This window comes from Rattus rattus, chromosome 10, assembly GCF_011064425.1.
Source record: "Rattus rattus isolate New Zealand chromosome 10, Rrattus_CSIRO_v1, whole genome shotgun sequence".
NCBI lineage: Eukaryota > Metazoa > Chordata > Mammalia > Rodentia > Muridae > Rattus > Rattus rattus.
In genome coordinates, this window is record NC_046163.1 from 49,535,379 (window position 1) to 49,552,094 (window position 16,716).

General features: G+C 46.8%; 1 protein-coding gene across 2 annotated transcripts in view; it reads right to left on the reverse strand.

Annotated features, from left to right (window-relative positions):
• Positions 1 to 16,716, reverse strand: part of LOC116911004 (carboxyl-terminal PDZ ligand of neuronal nitric oxide synthase protein-like) — a 286,728-nt gene that overhangs the window by 27,445 nt on the left and 242,567 nt on the right. For both annotated transcript variants that reach the window (XM_032914731.1, XM_032914730.1), the window contains exons 6-7: positions 10,403 to 10,544; positions 1,321 to 1,487 (exon numbers count right to left, since the gene is read on the reverse strand). In XM_032914731.1, coding sequence (XP_032770622.1) covers positions 1,321 to 1,487; positions 10,403 to 10,544 — 309 coding nt within the window. The remainder of the gene's footprint in view (positions 1 to 1,320; positions 1,488 to 10,402; positions 10,545 to 16,716) is intronic.

A 16,716-nucleotide genomic window follows, 5' to 3' on the forward strand; every position in this document is an offset into this window, starting at 1 on the left:
TGCTGGCACACCTAAGCTTGGAGCACACAGTCAGTAAATTCCATCTTCCATACTTTTGGTAGCATTTTTCCCTAGGGTGGGAGACAGGCAGCTGGTAAAGTATTTCTTACCCCTCATTTCTGATTATATACCTTGAATTGGGTTCTAGCTGTAGAATCCATGTCTACACACACAGCTACCTATCGTGTCGCTATGAGAACAAGAGGGAGATAGTCCTAGTTCTTCTCTGCGCTGTCCTTTACTTCCTCTTCTGGGGTCAGATGTTCCTCCCTCTCCCATCTCTTCTCACAGTGAGATAAGAACATTGGGCTATCTCAACAAAGGACCTAGCAGGACCTCTGTGAGTTAGGTGACCCCAACTGCTGCCTCTCTCTCCTGGCGGACATGTTCACCCAGACGATTCTTCTAAGTCAAGAGTTCAATGTGAGGGAGGTTTCTGGTGGCTCTGCTGATCTTCAGACACATAGGAAGAAGGCACTGGTGACAAAGGCCTACTGCCCCTTGTAAGGAAGTAACGGGGCATCAGAGGAAACAGGAGGTAACTGCGCTCCAAACGACACAGGTGTTTCCTCATGAACTGGCCTCATCTGAGAAGGAGGATGAGAAATGGTGCCAGTGAGTGACCTGGGAACCTCAGGGTCGCGCCACTGGTCAGGAGCTTTCCTTTTGGCTTTTATTTTTCTTAGCCTAATTGTCTTTGGGTTTGGATTTAGTCTGGAGGCTCTTGGAGTTTGTTTCCTGGGTTATATTAGAAGCCCCGCTACGCTTTAGTCATCCCACCTGCGGAAGGCTAGGTGGGAGGTGAGGAGACCTGCCTTAATGTGGCCTCAGTTTCTGACATGCGGTGAGCCAGTTTCCAGACTCAATGGAACTGTTATCCAAGGGTTTTGAAGGCACACATCCACCAGACAAGGTGAGAGGGCTCAAACAGACTAGATTTTCTTTGTTTGTTTTCGATAAGTCATGTGATTAGCTATATCACTTTGATCTTCTGGATGAGCCCTGCACAAATACGTGTACAAGATGCTGCTGTGTAGGGTGAAGGGGGCAGAACACTGACGAGATTCCCCAGGTGGGCAACACACCTCAGAAATGAACTCCACAGCACTCTCTCTTCTATCAGTGCTGGCACGCAGATGCCGAGTCCATGGAGGTCAGACCTCTCTAGGAGGCAATGAAACATGTTCTGCCACCGCATGACAGAGCACATCACTCTGAAGCTGCCACAGCGCCCGCTGTGAGGCAACTGAGGGCCCAAAGCTACCGCTGTGACCCAGCTTGCTCTCAGAGGCACCAGGGCCACACATGAAGATCACCTACCGTCGCGTCTATGTGGGAGCCTCCGTCCTTCCCAATAGCGTCCAGGTCAGTCACACCTCGGCTGAATTCTAGAATGTCATTCCCGGGGAGTGGGACCTCCACAGCATCAATGTCGGTCTCCTCTGCGGTGGCTGTGGAGACCCTCTCAGCTCCAGTGAGCTGGCGGCCTGCGGGGACAACAGGGAAGGGAACCATGACGCATGGAACAGTCATCCCTCTTTACTGTGCTAGTGCTCCGTTAGTCAAGCCCAGGCAAGCCACGGGCGGACACGTCACATACCCTTTCATGGGAGTGACACGAATACACCTTTTCAACCCAGTATGATATGTCATTCGGTAGCACAAACAAACGGACATTGCTCAAGCTGGACGCCTGGTATGTTTCTATTAGCAGGGTGTAGAGACTCTGAAAGAAAGAGGCTGCTATCTCTACTGCCTCTCAGCCCAGGGCTCAGCTTCCTAGGTCCACAGATACTATTTCCTTATCCTATATTTGGGATTAGGTTTTTGCTGTTTTGAGATAGGGCTTCACTCTGTAGCCCAGGATAGCCCAGCACTCACTCCCTAGCCATGGCTAGCCTTCAACCTATGCCCATCTTCCTTTCTCTGCCTCCTGAGTGCTGGGATTACAGGCATGGGCCTCCACAGTTCTCTAGGTTCATCACTGTTGCCTTTAAATACAATTCCCTAATATTTTTCAGAGACCAAGCAGCAGCTGGAACATAGAATAGGACGGTGACAGCAGGGTGCAGAGAGTATGAAACCCCTAGTGTTGGAGCTGGCCCAGGCAAACAGGTGTGAGGCCACGCAGAACAAGTGCGTGTTACAGCTCTGAAGGGGAAAGGTGTCCTGGGAGTCAGGTGCCAAGAAACACCACAAGATCACAATGTACAACAAACCTCACAGGAGAGGCTTACTGGGAGAGGCACAAGATGGTGGCTGCCTCTGCCAAGGTGAGAAGCCGCAGGGAACTGAGCAGGAGGCAGGCTTTATATAGGATTTCTTGAGGGCATTGTTTTCCAGGGTGGGCATTGGTGAGGTTTAAATCATGCTCAAAGATTGGTGGATTTTATACTTAGGGATTGGTTAATTCTTTTTTCCCCTCCTAGGAAGTGTAAGTGTTCTTTTAGGCAACAAAGTGGCTGTAAATCCTCCCTATGCAAATGTACCCAACAATCCTGGTATTTACAAGTCAACAGTTTGCTTGGTTTTCCTCTTGGAGCTGAGGAGATGGCCCCCTACTGAGGGGCATAAAGGCAGTCGGTCCAGACTGCAGCCTGCTAGGGCACCAATTCTGATCCTTGGTGAACTAGCAGACGTAGAGCCCAGGACTAACCAGACTAAGCACATGGATGGAGAGACAGGGAAAAGTTCAACCTGTAGACAGAAATCTACCATGAACACAGGTCAGAAAAGTACCCAGGGACCACATTCAGGAGAGACATCAACACTTAAGGGGGAGGTAGAAGGGTCTGCAGGGGGTAGAGAAAGCAGACTGTAGAGACAAGAGGGAAAGAATGGAAACACTAACCTAAAAACGAAATTGGGCAGACAGAAATAGAGAATACTATGGCAGTTCCCACGGGCGAAGGTGGGAGAGGGTAGAGGGTAAAGGGACACAGGTTGCAGGTATACAGGGTGAGTAGCCTAGAGCTCTAACTTAGGATGTGGGAGTTGGCTACTGAGGTACGTACTCATTTGCTCAGAGTAGCATAGGCATTCTTGCCAAACACACGTAGGATAGATTATATATATATGGGTTATTCAAAGCTGGCCTTAAACTTGTGGTAATCTTCCTGTGTTGCCTCCTTGTCTGCTAGGATTACGAGTGCCTATCATCACGCCCCAGCTTTTTATTTACTCATTTTTATTGCATTTATTTATTTATTCACTTGTGTGATGTGTTTGGGTGAGGATGTGCCAATGTGCACCTGTGTAGGTCGGACAATAACCTACACGAATCATTTCTCCCCAGCCATGTGAGTTCCAGGGATCAAACTGAGGTTGCCGGCCTTGGCAGCATCTCTACCTGCTGAGCTCTTGTGCTGGGCCCTAGCAGGTTTTATTTTTAATAAGCCCTTCCAAAGGCCGCCCAGTCCACACACACATGCTGGACAATTGCTACACGGGAGAAGGCCTACCTCCAAGGAAACGGGATCTCTCCCAGGAAACCCTCTCTAGGAGGAGTCTGAAGGAGGGTAGTTATGCTGCATGAACAGGCAATAAAGGCTTGAAAACAGTGGCCCCATCTTGCGCTGATCCTCAGGGATAGCCAAGGGTAGCTGTTGCCAAAAGATTCAAAAGATATACCTCCCCCATTGCATAGGGGGCAGGAGAAGAATGGGGGAAAGAAGAAAGACAGGCACAGAGCAGGGAAGGGGCGAGGAGACAGGGTGCTAGTGGCTAACAGCACTAAAATCCCTGCTGAATCCTGGAAGAGAAAGCGGTGACATCAAAGAAGCCGGGGGAGCCTTCAGCTCTTGCCCTTCCAATCTCCAAGTGTAAATAAGTTTCCTCTGTACAGTTACATCCTACCACAGGCAGGGTTCCACTGGAAAGATAAACACCCATTCATTGGAAAGCTCCAGAACACAGAAGTCGGATCCCCACAGGAAACCATCCGTTTTCCTCTGGACCTTCCTAGGAAACTCCTTCTGAGGAAGGCAGATGGGAAAAGAAAAGAACGCATTGCCAGCAATTTATATGCAACAAGAAGGTGCGTTGGAGGTATAAAGGAAGGGACCAGGAGAAGGCAGTGAGCAGCCTTCTTGAAGAAAGGGCTCCAAACCCGATCCAAATGGTACTGGCTGCTCACCCTTAAAGTAATCCCAGCCTCAAGATCACCTCACACTCAGCTCACACTGCTAGCCACACCGCTAGCCACACTGCTGGCGCTGTGAGCCTGCTGTTTACTTTGTCTGCACTCTCTCAGCGCCTCAGAGGAGAACCAACAACTAACAGTTTGCTGCTTTGCTGGAGCTCCTAGGGCCAGGGTCGAAGTTCAACTACCATGTGTTCCACTGCCATTTTAGCACCTCGTTGCCTTCTCCCTTCTGTAGCAGCCGGCGCTAAAGGGTGAAGCCAGCACAGATTCCAGCCACCCACCAAACATTGTTCTAGAGGTTCCTCTAAGTTCCTTTTGTAGCTGCAATTAATATTTAAATCAGTTGACCCTACATCAAGTAGATGTCTGTCTGTGGGTTAGCGTCATCTGATCAGACGGAGGGTCAAACAGAACCAAGACTAATTATCTCCATGAAGAAGAAGGGATTCACCAGCAGACAAATCCATCCTTCCCTGGGTCTCCAACAGGCAAAGTATTGATCACACCAGACTTGTAGTCACGAGAAACAATTATTTAAAATGAACCTCCCATTAAACACAGACCCAGAGACGGGAAGGAGGGAAGATTTCTGTGGAGCTATTTCAAGCTACATTTAGTTGCTGGGGAGAGAAGAGTCCTCAGTGGCACTGGGGTGGTCCTCTTGGTGATGCAGTTTTCTAAGTCATCAACGCTCCTGTGAGGAGCCCCAGTAAACTCACTGGTTTATGAAGCCCAGACTTGGGTGTAATCGTTCTTTGCTGTCAGGTCCTATCTAGGCCGAATAAACATTTGTTCCTGTCTGTACAGGTGAAGTCACACAACACACACTCACACACACAGTAATAGAAGCACGCTAATGACATGTTGTGCATACTTCCCCTCTCACGTGACTCTAAGGCCACATCCTTGTCTACACCAGCAGGGGCCTCCCTCCCTCACACAGGGAACCAGCATGACTGGAGAGAGTGCCAATTCACACTTGACTGACCCTGAAAAGACACAGGTGATGAATCTCTGACGTCTTAAACCCTGCCTTGAAGAAAGCATGCCGGGCCTATTAGTTTGCTTCCTACTGCTAGGACAAACATCGAGACCGAAAGCAATTTGGGGAGGACGGGGTTTGTTCCCCTTATACATCTTGGTCACCATCCATCACTGAGGGAAGTCAAGGCAGGAACAGAAGCAGAAGCAGGACCATGGAGGAGGGCTGCTTACTGGCTTGCTCAGCCTGCTTCCCTTTTTTTCTCCTCCTCCTCCTCCTCCTCCTCCTCCTCCTCCCTCCTTGTTTTTTTTTCCTCCTCCTCCTTTTTTTTTTTTGAGACTAGGTTTCTCTGTGGTGCCCCAGCTCTCCTGGAATTCGCTTTGTTGACCAGGCTGGCCTTGAACTCAGAGATCTACCTGCCTCTGCCTCCTGAGTGCCATCACCACCTGGCAGCCTACTTTCTTTTCTTACAAAACCAAATACCACCTGCCCACTTACACTGTGGACTGAGTCTTCCCACATCAATCATTAATCAAGAAAATGCCCCACCACGCAATCTGATATAGGTAACTTCTCAATCGAAGATGTCTCTTCCTAGGTGACTCTAGTTTATGTCAAGATGATAAAAAATGAACCAAGCGATCTGGGCCTGATACTACCTGTGGAACACCAATCACATAATTACACCCTCTTTAAGGTATATGAAAATGCTAGGCAGCTCACATCTCACGGATATTAATGTGAGCTAAGAAAATCGTCTCTAAAATGGCAAGGTGTGGTGGCGCATGCCTTTAATCCTAGCATTCGGGGGGGAGAGGCAGGGGGATCTCTGCGAGTTTGAAGCCAGCCTGGTGTACTAGGACAGAAAAGGCTACATAAAAAGAACCTGTCTTTAAGAAAAAAAAAAAAAAAAAAAAAAAAAAAAAAAGGAAAAGGGTAACAGAACAGAGGGACAGTGGTGCCCGCCATGGCTGGAGGGTGCGTGGAAGGCTACTGACTCTTCTGTTACAGCCAGAAGAGAGCAACCATGCGGGACTCCTCTGTAGCCGCTACCTCCATCGCTGTCTTCCCCAACACCGGATCAGCTTTCTGTGATCCTCTTGTGTTTCTCACCTCCACTCTATTAATTCCCCCAGCCCAAGTGTTGTCATTCCCAATCCAGGAGGTGGCTTAGAAGTCACTCCTGTTGAAACCTCTTCCTCTCCATGTTCATCTTCGCACAGAGTAGGCATTTTATAATGACTGGTGACAGTGACTAAAAGGAATGTTGTCGGGGCTGGAGAGACGGCTCAGAGGTTAAGAGCACTAACTGTTCTTCCAGAGATCCCGAGTTCAATTCCTAGCAACCATATGGTGGCTCACAATCATCTGTGATGAGATCTGGTGCCCTCTTCTGGCCTGTAGGCATACATGCAGGCAGAACACTGTACACATAATAAATAATCATTAAAAAAGAAAAAAAAAAGGAATGTTGTCACTGGCCACACGCACTGACTGTTTGCCAGTTTACTCAACAAGTACTCATTGTGCTAGGTGTCTCTATGCTCTTGATGCTCATAGCCCTTTATAGACAGGAGGGCTTTCTCCACAGGGCACACGGAGGGCTGAATGTCAATGGCATCATCCAGGAGTGATGAGGCCCCAGGAACACAGCAGAAAAAAAATGTGTTTGAGTTTCTGAGAGGGGAAGGAGAGAGAATGGGAGACAGGGAGCTGGAGAGCATGCTTACCAGAAGAGAGAGAGAGAGAGTGTGTGTACAGGATGAGGATGAAGTCTGTACGAAAGGGACCCTTGGCCACTGAGGGCACAGCATTAACAATGGCTGGAAGGTCCAGGAAAAACCCAGAGCAGGAAGGAATTTCAGGTACATGGTGTGTGTGTGTGTGTGTGTGTGTGTGTGTGTGTGTGTGTGTGTGTGTGTGCCAATAAGACCGAAGGCAAAGAACAGGAAGTGATCCCTAGTGATCCCTACTGGAAACGCCAGGGTTGCCTAGAGTCACCTGCTCAGTATGCCAGGAAAGCACATCAACTCGCCTAGCAGTTGCTGTAGAACTGGCAGTGGAGGGAAAACACTGTTCCTCCCACACAAAATAAGACCTAAAGGCAATTCTCACCAACACGCCAGCCTGGGGCAGCCTGACCTCCCTGGCCAGCTGCTGAGGGACAGAGTTGATTAGCTATTTGGAAACTACAGCAACCACTTCAGACAGGACTTCTGTGATGACCATGGTCTTCAAATGCTCAGCTTCTGGGCACCATCCTGTGTCTAGTCCCCTCCACTCTAGGAGTAAGTGGCTTCACCAATGACAGTGTCCTTGTCTTTCTCGTTAGAATCTCTTCCTGTGTGCGTGTGTGTGTGTGTGTGTGTGTGTGTGTGTGTGTGCGTATCCCAGCTGCCAATGTGAGCGTGGGCTTGAGGGATCTTGAAACTTAGGCCGCTGCTCTCCACTAACAAAGTAGCCGGGCATTGGCAAAGAACTGTTAATAGAAGTTGGCATTATGGTTCAGTCTACACTCTGCTTGCAAGATTAGAGTTTGGTCCCCAGAATCCAGGTAGAAGAAAGCCAGACATGGTGGGTATGCACTTGTAATGCTAGCATTTGAGAGGGAGAAGGGGAGATCACTGGGGGCTTGCTGGCCAGCATCACAGCCTAGGTAATTTGGTTTAGCCCAATGAGGGAACTTGTCTCAAAAAGCAACATGAAAAAGTGAATGACCCCCAAGATTGACCTCTCACCTCCACACATATACACAGAGCATGCACGTACACGTGCGCACCCACATACCATACTCATATATACAAAAGGAATGCCGACAGACAGCTAGCAGTCTATAGCACCCTACAGTGCAGAAGTGAGCAGGCAGATTCCATTCTCTGGGCAAAGTGGTCAGGCACAGGTTTCACAGAGCATCCAAGAGAGGCCAGGAGCTCTCTCCATTGTGCTGTCCACACACGCATGTGAAGTGTTTGCCAAAGGCTGCCTGTGACTCCAAGCCTCAGAGCACAGAGGTGGAAAGGTCTTAAATTTAAATCTACATTAGTGTCACAGCCCATCCCAAGCCATGAGTGGTCCAGCACATGCAGGAGCACACAGGACTCTGTCTAGTGATCATTTTTATTAACCAAGATCACTAGGACGCTCACGTTAGCCAGAGGACACCCTTAGTTGGTACAAATGAGTGAGACAAGGAAGAAGCAAGGTGGCTCCCTGGGTCACACAGAAACAGAGCACTAAACGAAATGCCAGGTTTTCCTAATTTATGACTAATATATGTCCAGGGTAGGAAAGTTGTAAGTGCAGTAGGGAGCAAATCTTCCAGCAACCTCAGTCACCCGGCTGGCTCCCTTTTACAGAATGATCCATGTTCCCACTTTCTTGTGTATAGTGCTGTAAATAGTCTATGAATAGTAAACTTGTATGTGCACATAGACGAAACATACATGTCTACTCACATATATGCAGATGATTATTCCTATGTACTTTTAATAAAATGTAATTGGTAGCAAGTATAGCCAGAGTTCTAGAACTCGATTTTTAAACAAACAAACAAAATATCTTAAGATGGCTTTATATCAATTCGCATTAACAGGTTCATTCTTTTTAACCACAGGGCAATAGTCTCCTTTTAAAGAGTGATTTCATAGCCAAGCACAGTGATGCATATCTCTAATCATGAGGGCAGGGGAAAAAAGGCAGGGGGGCAGAGGCAGAGGCAGGGGCAGGGGCAGAGGCAGGGGCAGGGGCAGGGGCAGAGAGAGAGGCAGAGAGGCAGAGAGGCAGAGAGGCAGAGAGGCAGAGAGGCAGAGGCAGGTGGATCTTTGTAAATCTGAGGCCAGCCTGATCTATAAAGCAAGTTCTAGGATAGCCAGGGCTACACAGTGAGACTCTGCAAAAAACTGCTTTTTATAACCCTTTGGTTATATATTTCACTTATATAAGCATACAGAATGCTCACCACTTCACATGTCTAGTTCTATCTTTAGAATCCATTCTTAGAGACACTATGAAGATAATTTAAGAGTCAAAAGGCATGTACATATGAAAGTTTCATAGGTTATTTCCACATTATTCTCCCCAGGGATTCTGGGGAGAGAATAAATCACACATGTGCCTGGGTCTGGCTCTGACCTCTCGTTTTGAGCTGCTCAGTTACTGTACATCAGTACAGCTTCCCCTGCTCACACATACACGAATAGCTAAACAGAGAAAGCCAGTCCTCTATTATTTGCTTTTTCTAAAAAGACTTCTACCCTTGTTTTTAAATTGTTCACACGTTTGTGCTCAAACGATAAGAGGCAACATGTATATGCCTGGTGCTTTCTATGTACCAAGCACCAGACTTGGCCTTTTAAACTAGATCAGCTCATGCAATTACAGTGGCACACGCTGTGGGGTATTTTTCAGAAGCAGACATTTAGGTTAAGGCTGAGTAGAACTTCCCTATCACTAGATGATACTACACATAGTTTGGTAGCTGCAGTGCAAACCAAGAGTCTGTCTGTCCGACCACATGGCAATATTGCTATTTAAGTGTAGGATTTATTTTTGTGATTTTTCTAACTTTTTTTGTTTTTGAGACAAGGTCTACATGAAAAGGTTGGCCTCGAACTCATGATTCTCCTGCCTCTGGCCCCTCCATTTTCTGACTTTTTGGTATGAATGCTTAATTCATCTGACAGACAGGATGTCTCATCTGTAAAGCAAATAGCCTGACCTTCGTCTTCTCCCTTGGGTACTGTTTTCACTCTACTCCACAGGCTTTTCCAATAGTGTGGCATGTGAGCACTCAAGGTGACCTCGATGTCCCCTTTGCTGTTAGAAATCTTTGCCATGTAAAACACAGAAATCATGTTTGTGGTGTTTGGGTTTTCCATTCAATACTATGCTATGGCCTTCCACTTTTCAAGCAGAACATGTAATCTATTCTTAAATACTTTTTCTTTGTTGAAGTGTCAGCGGACATCTTTCTCTGTAGAAGAAGTCATAGTAGATGTTATTTCTGACTGTTGTTATTGGAACACATTAACACCGGCTCTCAGACAGGAAGCCGAGGCAACAGGAGTTCACATCTAAGGTCAGTCTGTGCTACACAGTAAGAACTTGTCACAAAGCTAAAATAGACAGAAAGAGAACAAAAGGAAGAGACACACATGATGGAAAGGTGAAATGATTAGAATCAGTTTTTAGGTAACTTAATAGGCTGGCTCTCTGGGGACGGTCCATCCTTCTATCTTCTATCCCGGGTCCTCTCCTTGTGCAGCCATGGTGCCTACCTGGGTCTCCTGAGCCATCGCTGTTCCTCTCGCTCTCTCCATCTTCCTGGCCATCTGCATTCTGCTGTGTGTGCTGCAGGCTCAGCTTGTGGCAGACCTCGAAGGCCTGTCCCACTGTCCGTACGATTCTCATAGCTTGGCTCTGGGAAGGAAGAAGGAAAGAGTGAAGGATGGAGAGATTCCACAAGGACACAACAGGTCAGTGCGACTGAGGATGCGTGAGGTGGTCAGAAACCTAGGCAGCCAGAGAAGCAAAGAGGCAGAAATATCCAAGACTTCTCAGATGCACAGGTACTCTAGAAATAGCACCTACGTCAGTCACCCCAGTTCTGAAGCAATCTTTACCTGAAGACAGGTGCCAGAGGCAAATGTTCCAATTCTGGACTTAGAACAACCTGACGTGGCCTCATTTGTCCCTTCCAGTGTAAAAGTAGTTCTGATCCTTCAGAACCTGTCATCAGCCACTCTCAAATGTCCAGTGAGCCCATCAAAGTAGGAGGTCTCGGCCATCCTTTTACTTCAAATATAAGGCTTCCTAGGAGCTTCCATAGATAGCACTCTATGAGGCTAGAAAGGCAAAGGCTACTGCAGAACCACCCGAAGACTGACAGCCACACCCACCCATGGCAGCCAGCAGAGAGCAGAGGCATGTCTCTCCCGACCTTTCTCTAAGACACTGTATCCCCAGGTCTGTCCACCAACTACGCACAATGGGGAGCGTCTCTTCAATCAATCATATTAGGATAAGCAAACAGTCACATGGGGAAGCAGGAATAAGACTCCCAGCGTACAACACATGTGGACAGTAACTCAAATGGATTAGAGTTAGGAGTTGAAACTATAAAGCTGCTCAAAGAAATTAGGAGTGAAGCTCCGGGGCCCTGGTGTGAGCAAAGACGATCTGGGATTTGGTGCAGCTCCTTCCTGGCTTTTATTCTGCTACTTAACCTCTTCCTTCAGGAGGGCTCCTAGTCTTCTAGGATTCTACCACTTAATAAGGAGAGGGAGGGAGGGCAGAGAAACCTTCCCAGACCCAGCAGGCACAGGATGGGGGAAGGGGAGGAGAGGTCCCTGGGTAAGGTCTCAAAGGTTTTCCACTGGTTTAATCAGTTTGTATAATTTGATGGTTAATTACCTCTCGCCTGCTTTCAAGTATTGAAAAATGAAAAACTGTGTAAAATATCTCAGAGCCCAAAGTGAGGAAAGCCAAACATCTCTCCATCGTCGACTGTGGACTCCTTCACTAGACTTCACCTTCTGCTTAAACTGAGCACTAGCCGTGTTCTGAATGATCAGATTAGGGTGTGACTACTACGTATTGACATCATACAGTCTGCTGATCGTGTTCAAGACCCACCCCCACCCATGTGATGTTACCAGGAAGGTAGGGTTTAACAGAACCAGGCAGCTGATATCGCACTAATTTCCAGTGCTTTGGTAGACCTAGGGTTCCTGCTGGGGTTACCCTTTGATTCACTTACGCATCTCAGGATGTTGATATTTGTCTGTATCTCCCAACTATATTCGTGAACTCCTTCCTATCCCTGAAACAGGAGAACCTGTACTTTGGATGGCATGGTACCTAAACCAATGATAAACATGCCATCTTTCTACATCTCTCTTTTTAATAATAATAATAATAATAATAGTAATAATAATAAATGATTTGAGACTTTCATACAATATATTTTGATTGTATTCACCTTAACTACTCTACCTCTTCTCCAGTCTACCCCATCTGCCTACCTCTCTGAACTTTATGCCCCCCTCCTCTCTTTTAATAACCCATCAACTATTATTTGTGCTGTCCATATACTTCTGTGGGGCCATCCATTGGAGTGTGGGCAACTTTGCCAGGAGCTACACCTTTAAGGAAAGCTGACTGCCTCTGCCTTAGAAACCATAAAGTGTCCTAGTTCCTCAATTAAGGTGGGGGGAGGTCACAGACCCCTTCCCCCCTATACTAGAACGCCTACTGCCTTACTTTTGTGTAGTTCGAGTGCCAGCAACTCCAGCTGCTGAGGGCTCCTGAGTGCATTTACATCACTTCTGATGTAAAGATGCTTCCTGGTTGGAAGGATGGGCTAGGAAGCTCACCCTCAGTTGAAAAGAAGATGCACACCAGCCTCAGTGCTGACCCCTTGCCCATCCTCTGGTTTTCCGTCCCTATCTCTTTTCTGTAAAGAATAACAGGCTGCCTATGGCTTCTCAATCTTTCACAGCAAAGCTCATTTACCAAGTCACTGCATGTGTCGGATTTCTTGTGCCTGCCAATGTCCCTTGCATGGAAGATTCCACTCTCCTTCCCCAATTAATGTTTGCAGACTTTCCTCTCCTACACATCCTTACATGAGGCAGAAGAGCTAAATGCTTTAAGTTCTTGAAATAAACACGGGTAAGACTAAGTAACATGTAAGGACTAAGGGTTTAATCTTGTGACTTTCTTATAGAAATCAACCCAGAAATCTCATTCCGAGTAAATATTTTCAAAGACTTGGTCAGTGTTTCCCATAGTTCCCACAGTAAAAAAAACTCAGTTTCTCTCTTTAAGATGCAGGCACACAGGAAACAAAGTTCACTCCCGGGTGTGTTGCTATAAACTCTCAAATTTTCCCAAGAAAGACCCGGTACAACGTCCACCACCTCTATAAATCACGGGCATCTCCAATAACTAGCTTTTAAGATATTAAATTTTTAAAGGTCTACAAGCATGTCCTCGGACTACAGGATTGGACAGGAGTAAGGGCAGGATTTATAAACTTATTTTTGGATTTATATCAGAGGCTGGGGCGGATGGAAAAAGCCTTTATAGAGGACTTTTATCTCTCATGCATCCGCAGCTGATAAAGGACGATGCTCAGAACCGAGCACAGGAAGCCTCTGGATTCTGGCTCACCCTCCATTTTGCCACCTTCAGCAAGAACAGAGGTGCGGGTGCATGTGCAGGTCCAGCTGTTTAGAAGGCCAAAATGGCTGTAAGGATGCCCACTGGTTTTAATGCTTAATACAAACAGGACTTTTACACTGGAGGGCATTTTCTAGAATCAACAATGGACTCAGCTCTATTGGAGTCCCCTGAAAATGAAGACCATACTGGGTGAACCTTCCCCCATGTTGGAAGCAGCAAGTTGTCCCCTCAGCCTCTGATGTCCTTCTAGCCTCCCCTTATCAGAGTTTTTCAACTCTTAAGTTTCTCTAGGCTACTGAGGGTGTGAATTAATAGTCTGTGTCTCTCACTGCATCTCATGCACTGCCTGGAGAATTGGTACGCCAGGGGTTTATAAGCTAGTGCCTCCCACATGCAGCAGTGCTCAAAAAATGCTTTATTTTTGGCAGATGTAGTGCCATATTACTATAATCCCGGTGGCTGAGAGGCAGAGGCAGGAGGATTAGGAGTTCAAAGCCACCCTCAGTTGCATATTCAGACCTTGTCTCAGCTCGGTGGAGAGGACCTGAGTTTGATCTTAAGGACTCACTGTCCTTGAGAACCAATTCCTGCAAGTTTTCTGCTGACTTTCACATGTATATCATGGTGAGTATGGGCGACCCCCACACACAAATAAATAATGCAATAAAAATAGAAATGTATTCTGATTATAAAACTCATTGCATCAAAGGTTAATTAAGTCAGGAAAAAAGGTAGATCTCAATAGGCTGGTTTTTTTGTTTTTTTTTGTTTTTTTTTGTTTTTTAAATCAGTAACAGAATTGTGAAGAATTTCAGAGAATCTCTTTTTCTATATATATATCCTAGGGCCAAAAGGGCAGTAGCCACTGTCTCTTCCCATAGCATACGAGGAAAACCCCTAAGGGCAAATGCGCCTCAGTTGTGAGCTAGCCAAACCACTTCTATGCAGGAAGAAGTGGGTGACTACAACTTGTAGATGTGCACAGTTGGTGTCAAATGACTTCGTTTCAGTTTCTCTTACTCTTTTTAAAGAGGCTATGTTTCCACTCCCAGTAAAAGGACATGGCGGCATATTTGATGGGAAGCCCAGTGTTATTGAGGTAGCCTGTCGGCTGCAGAATGAGTAGATACCTCTATGGCTACGTAGTCTTTCCCATTCGCCACTCTGCAGCTCGGAAACAGAGTTCCACCTCCTACTGATCTTTCCTATTTAGTCACGTGTAAGGTGAAGGAGAACTAGTGCTCTGAGGAGCCCCCCACAGCTGTCAGTACTAACATCCATTTGCCCATGGCCTATTTACAGTGTAACCCATGCTCAGAAGGAAAGTCTGATGAAGCAGGATGACTTTCCTTGACTTCATTAAAAATGAGGAGAGGGATGAAGAGGTGGCTCGGTGACTAAGAGCTCTTTCTCACTCTTTCAGAAGACCCAAGATCTGTTCCTTTTCTGCCATGTTGGAACTCAAACACAGGGCCGCATGCATGTTAGGCAAGCATTCTGTCATGGAGCTGAAACCTCCAAACACTCTCAAACCGCATATATCTCATCTTACAGCATGGGTTAAACAGCCCAGGAAAAGGCCGCATCCTTAAGAGATGGTCAAAAAAAAAAAAAAAAAAAAAAAAAACCCTTTTGGTGAATATTTCTTGCCAAAAGCCATAAAACAAAACAAAAACGAACAAAGAAAAACAAGCAGCTAGGTAGCTCCCAATATCACTCATCAAGGGCTATGTTGAGCCTAGATGCCCCTTGACCTTTAAGACTCTCCTCTGCCACTACTGAAAAGTCTTTTTAGAGGACTTCCTAAGAGGGTCTAGGTAGTAGAGCAATTGCTGGAAGCCAGCCAGCAGGGGCTGTGCACCTAGCAGACTGATTCTCTCACAGCCATTCTCTACACACAGTCCTGTGGGTTCCTTTCTATAGGCTAACCCCACTTGGTGATCCTAGGCAAGAAAACTGGTTCTGTGTGCTGCCCTGAAATGCGGGGGCCATACATGCTGGGACTTAATAGTGGGCCATGTCTGAACCTAAGAGGGAGAGGTTGGCTAAAGAGAAGCTTTGAAACGACCTCTTTCAGAGGCCGCCATGAATACTTTAGGTCTCCTGGGTCACCATGGAAGCAGCCACCCAGATCTCATGACCTTTGGAAATCAGAGCGGAAGCTTAAAGATTCATTCATGCACACGGTGGAGTCAGCAAGTGGACTATTAGGAAGACAGTCTTTACCAGCTTCCAGAGATCTGGCCACTTTCTGGGATTTACTAGTTTGAGAGGGAAAAAAAAAAAACCCATCATTATGCTGCATGATTTTTGTACAAATCCAGCTTAGTTTTACATAATCCCCTGAAAGTGCTGGGTGGCACATGGACCAGATCTTCTTGCCCAGCAGACACTTTCTCTTAGCAGCTCAAAGCATGTGTGGCCTCGTGGTTATAGAGATTAGCTTGGGTCTGGCGGCTTTGATGTTTTCCGAGCTGGAAAGGAATACCTAGCCTCAGAGTGGCTCTCAGCAGCACAGGGAGAGCACTGACACTCATTGGAAGGGCCAATTACAGGCAATTTGGTGAAAACAGGCCTGCCAAGGGAGCAAAGTCAAAACAATATGCACCTGCTCCCACCACACCGTATTCCTTTAAATCAGCTCTCTATGCTCCTGATAGAAGCCCTCTCCCAGCCTAGCACACCTCTCGTCCTAGTACACAAACCAAGTTAAGATGCAACGAATAGCCATTCTCCTCATTCTGCCTAATGTGGGCGCCAACGTGGCAGGTGTCAATATTTGCTGATGTGCTGCAATGTGTATGAAGACACTATTCTCTGTGACCCATGCGATCTGCTGAAAAGTATACAAAGCCTGGTATAGTCTACTGGTATAAGCTTTAGGAAGACAGAAGTCAAGTGTTGATTCCTACACTTGATTGGTCCACAGAAAAACCATTTATAAGATCATTTCACCCTCTCGGTCTAAGCGAGCCTGCTACTGGCTGGCTGTGTACACCTGGGAATCTCTGCTGTGCTGTGCACACATGTAAAGCATGGTTTGATTAGTCAGATCCTAAAGTTGATGCGATAACTGCCGGTGCCTTTGCGAATTTCACTGCCTGGAAGAAGCTCTGTTTACAGTTTGTGGAGATGATTAAAGAGCCACCAGATGCTTAAGGAAAGCACAGAACAAAAGCACAAAGTGCAAGGTGCACAGGGGATGGAGAGAAGATGAAGCTGCCCACAAGGAGAAAAAGGAAATGAGCAAGAGTGCGCTCTGTCAAGAAGCTTGGCTATGGGCCGCCATCTTTCCTCTCTGCTTTGTGTACACCCACGTCTTCATCTTCTGGGCACTGGGGATTGGTCTAAGGACTTCTGAGTTCCAGTGAATTGACTTCCATGAAGTCAGTCATGGAATGAATTT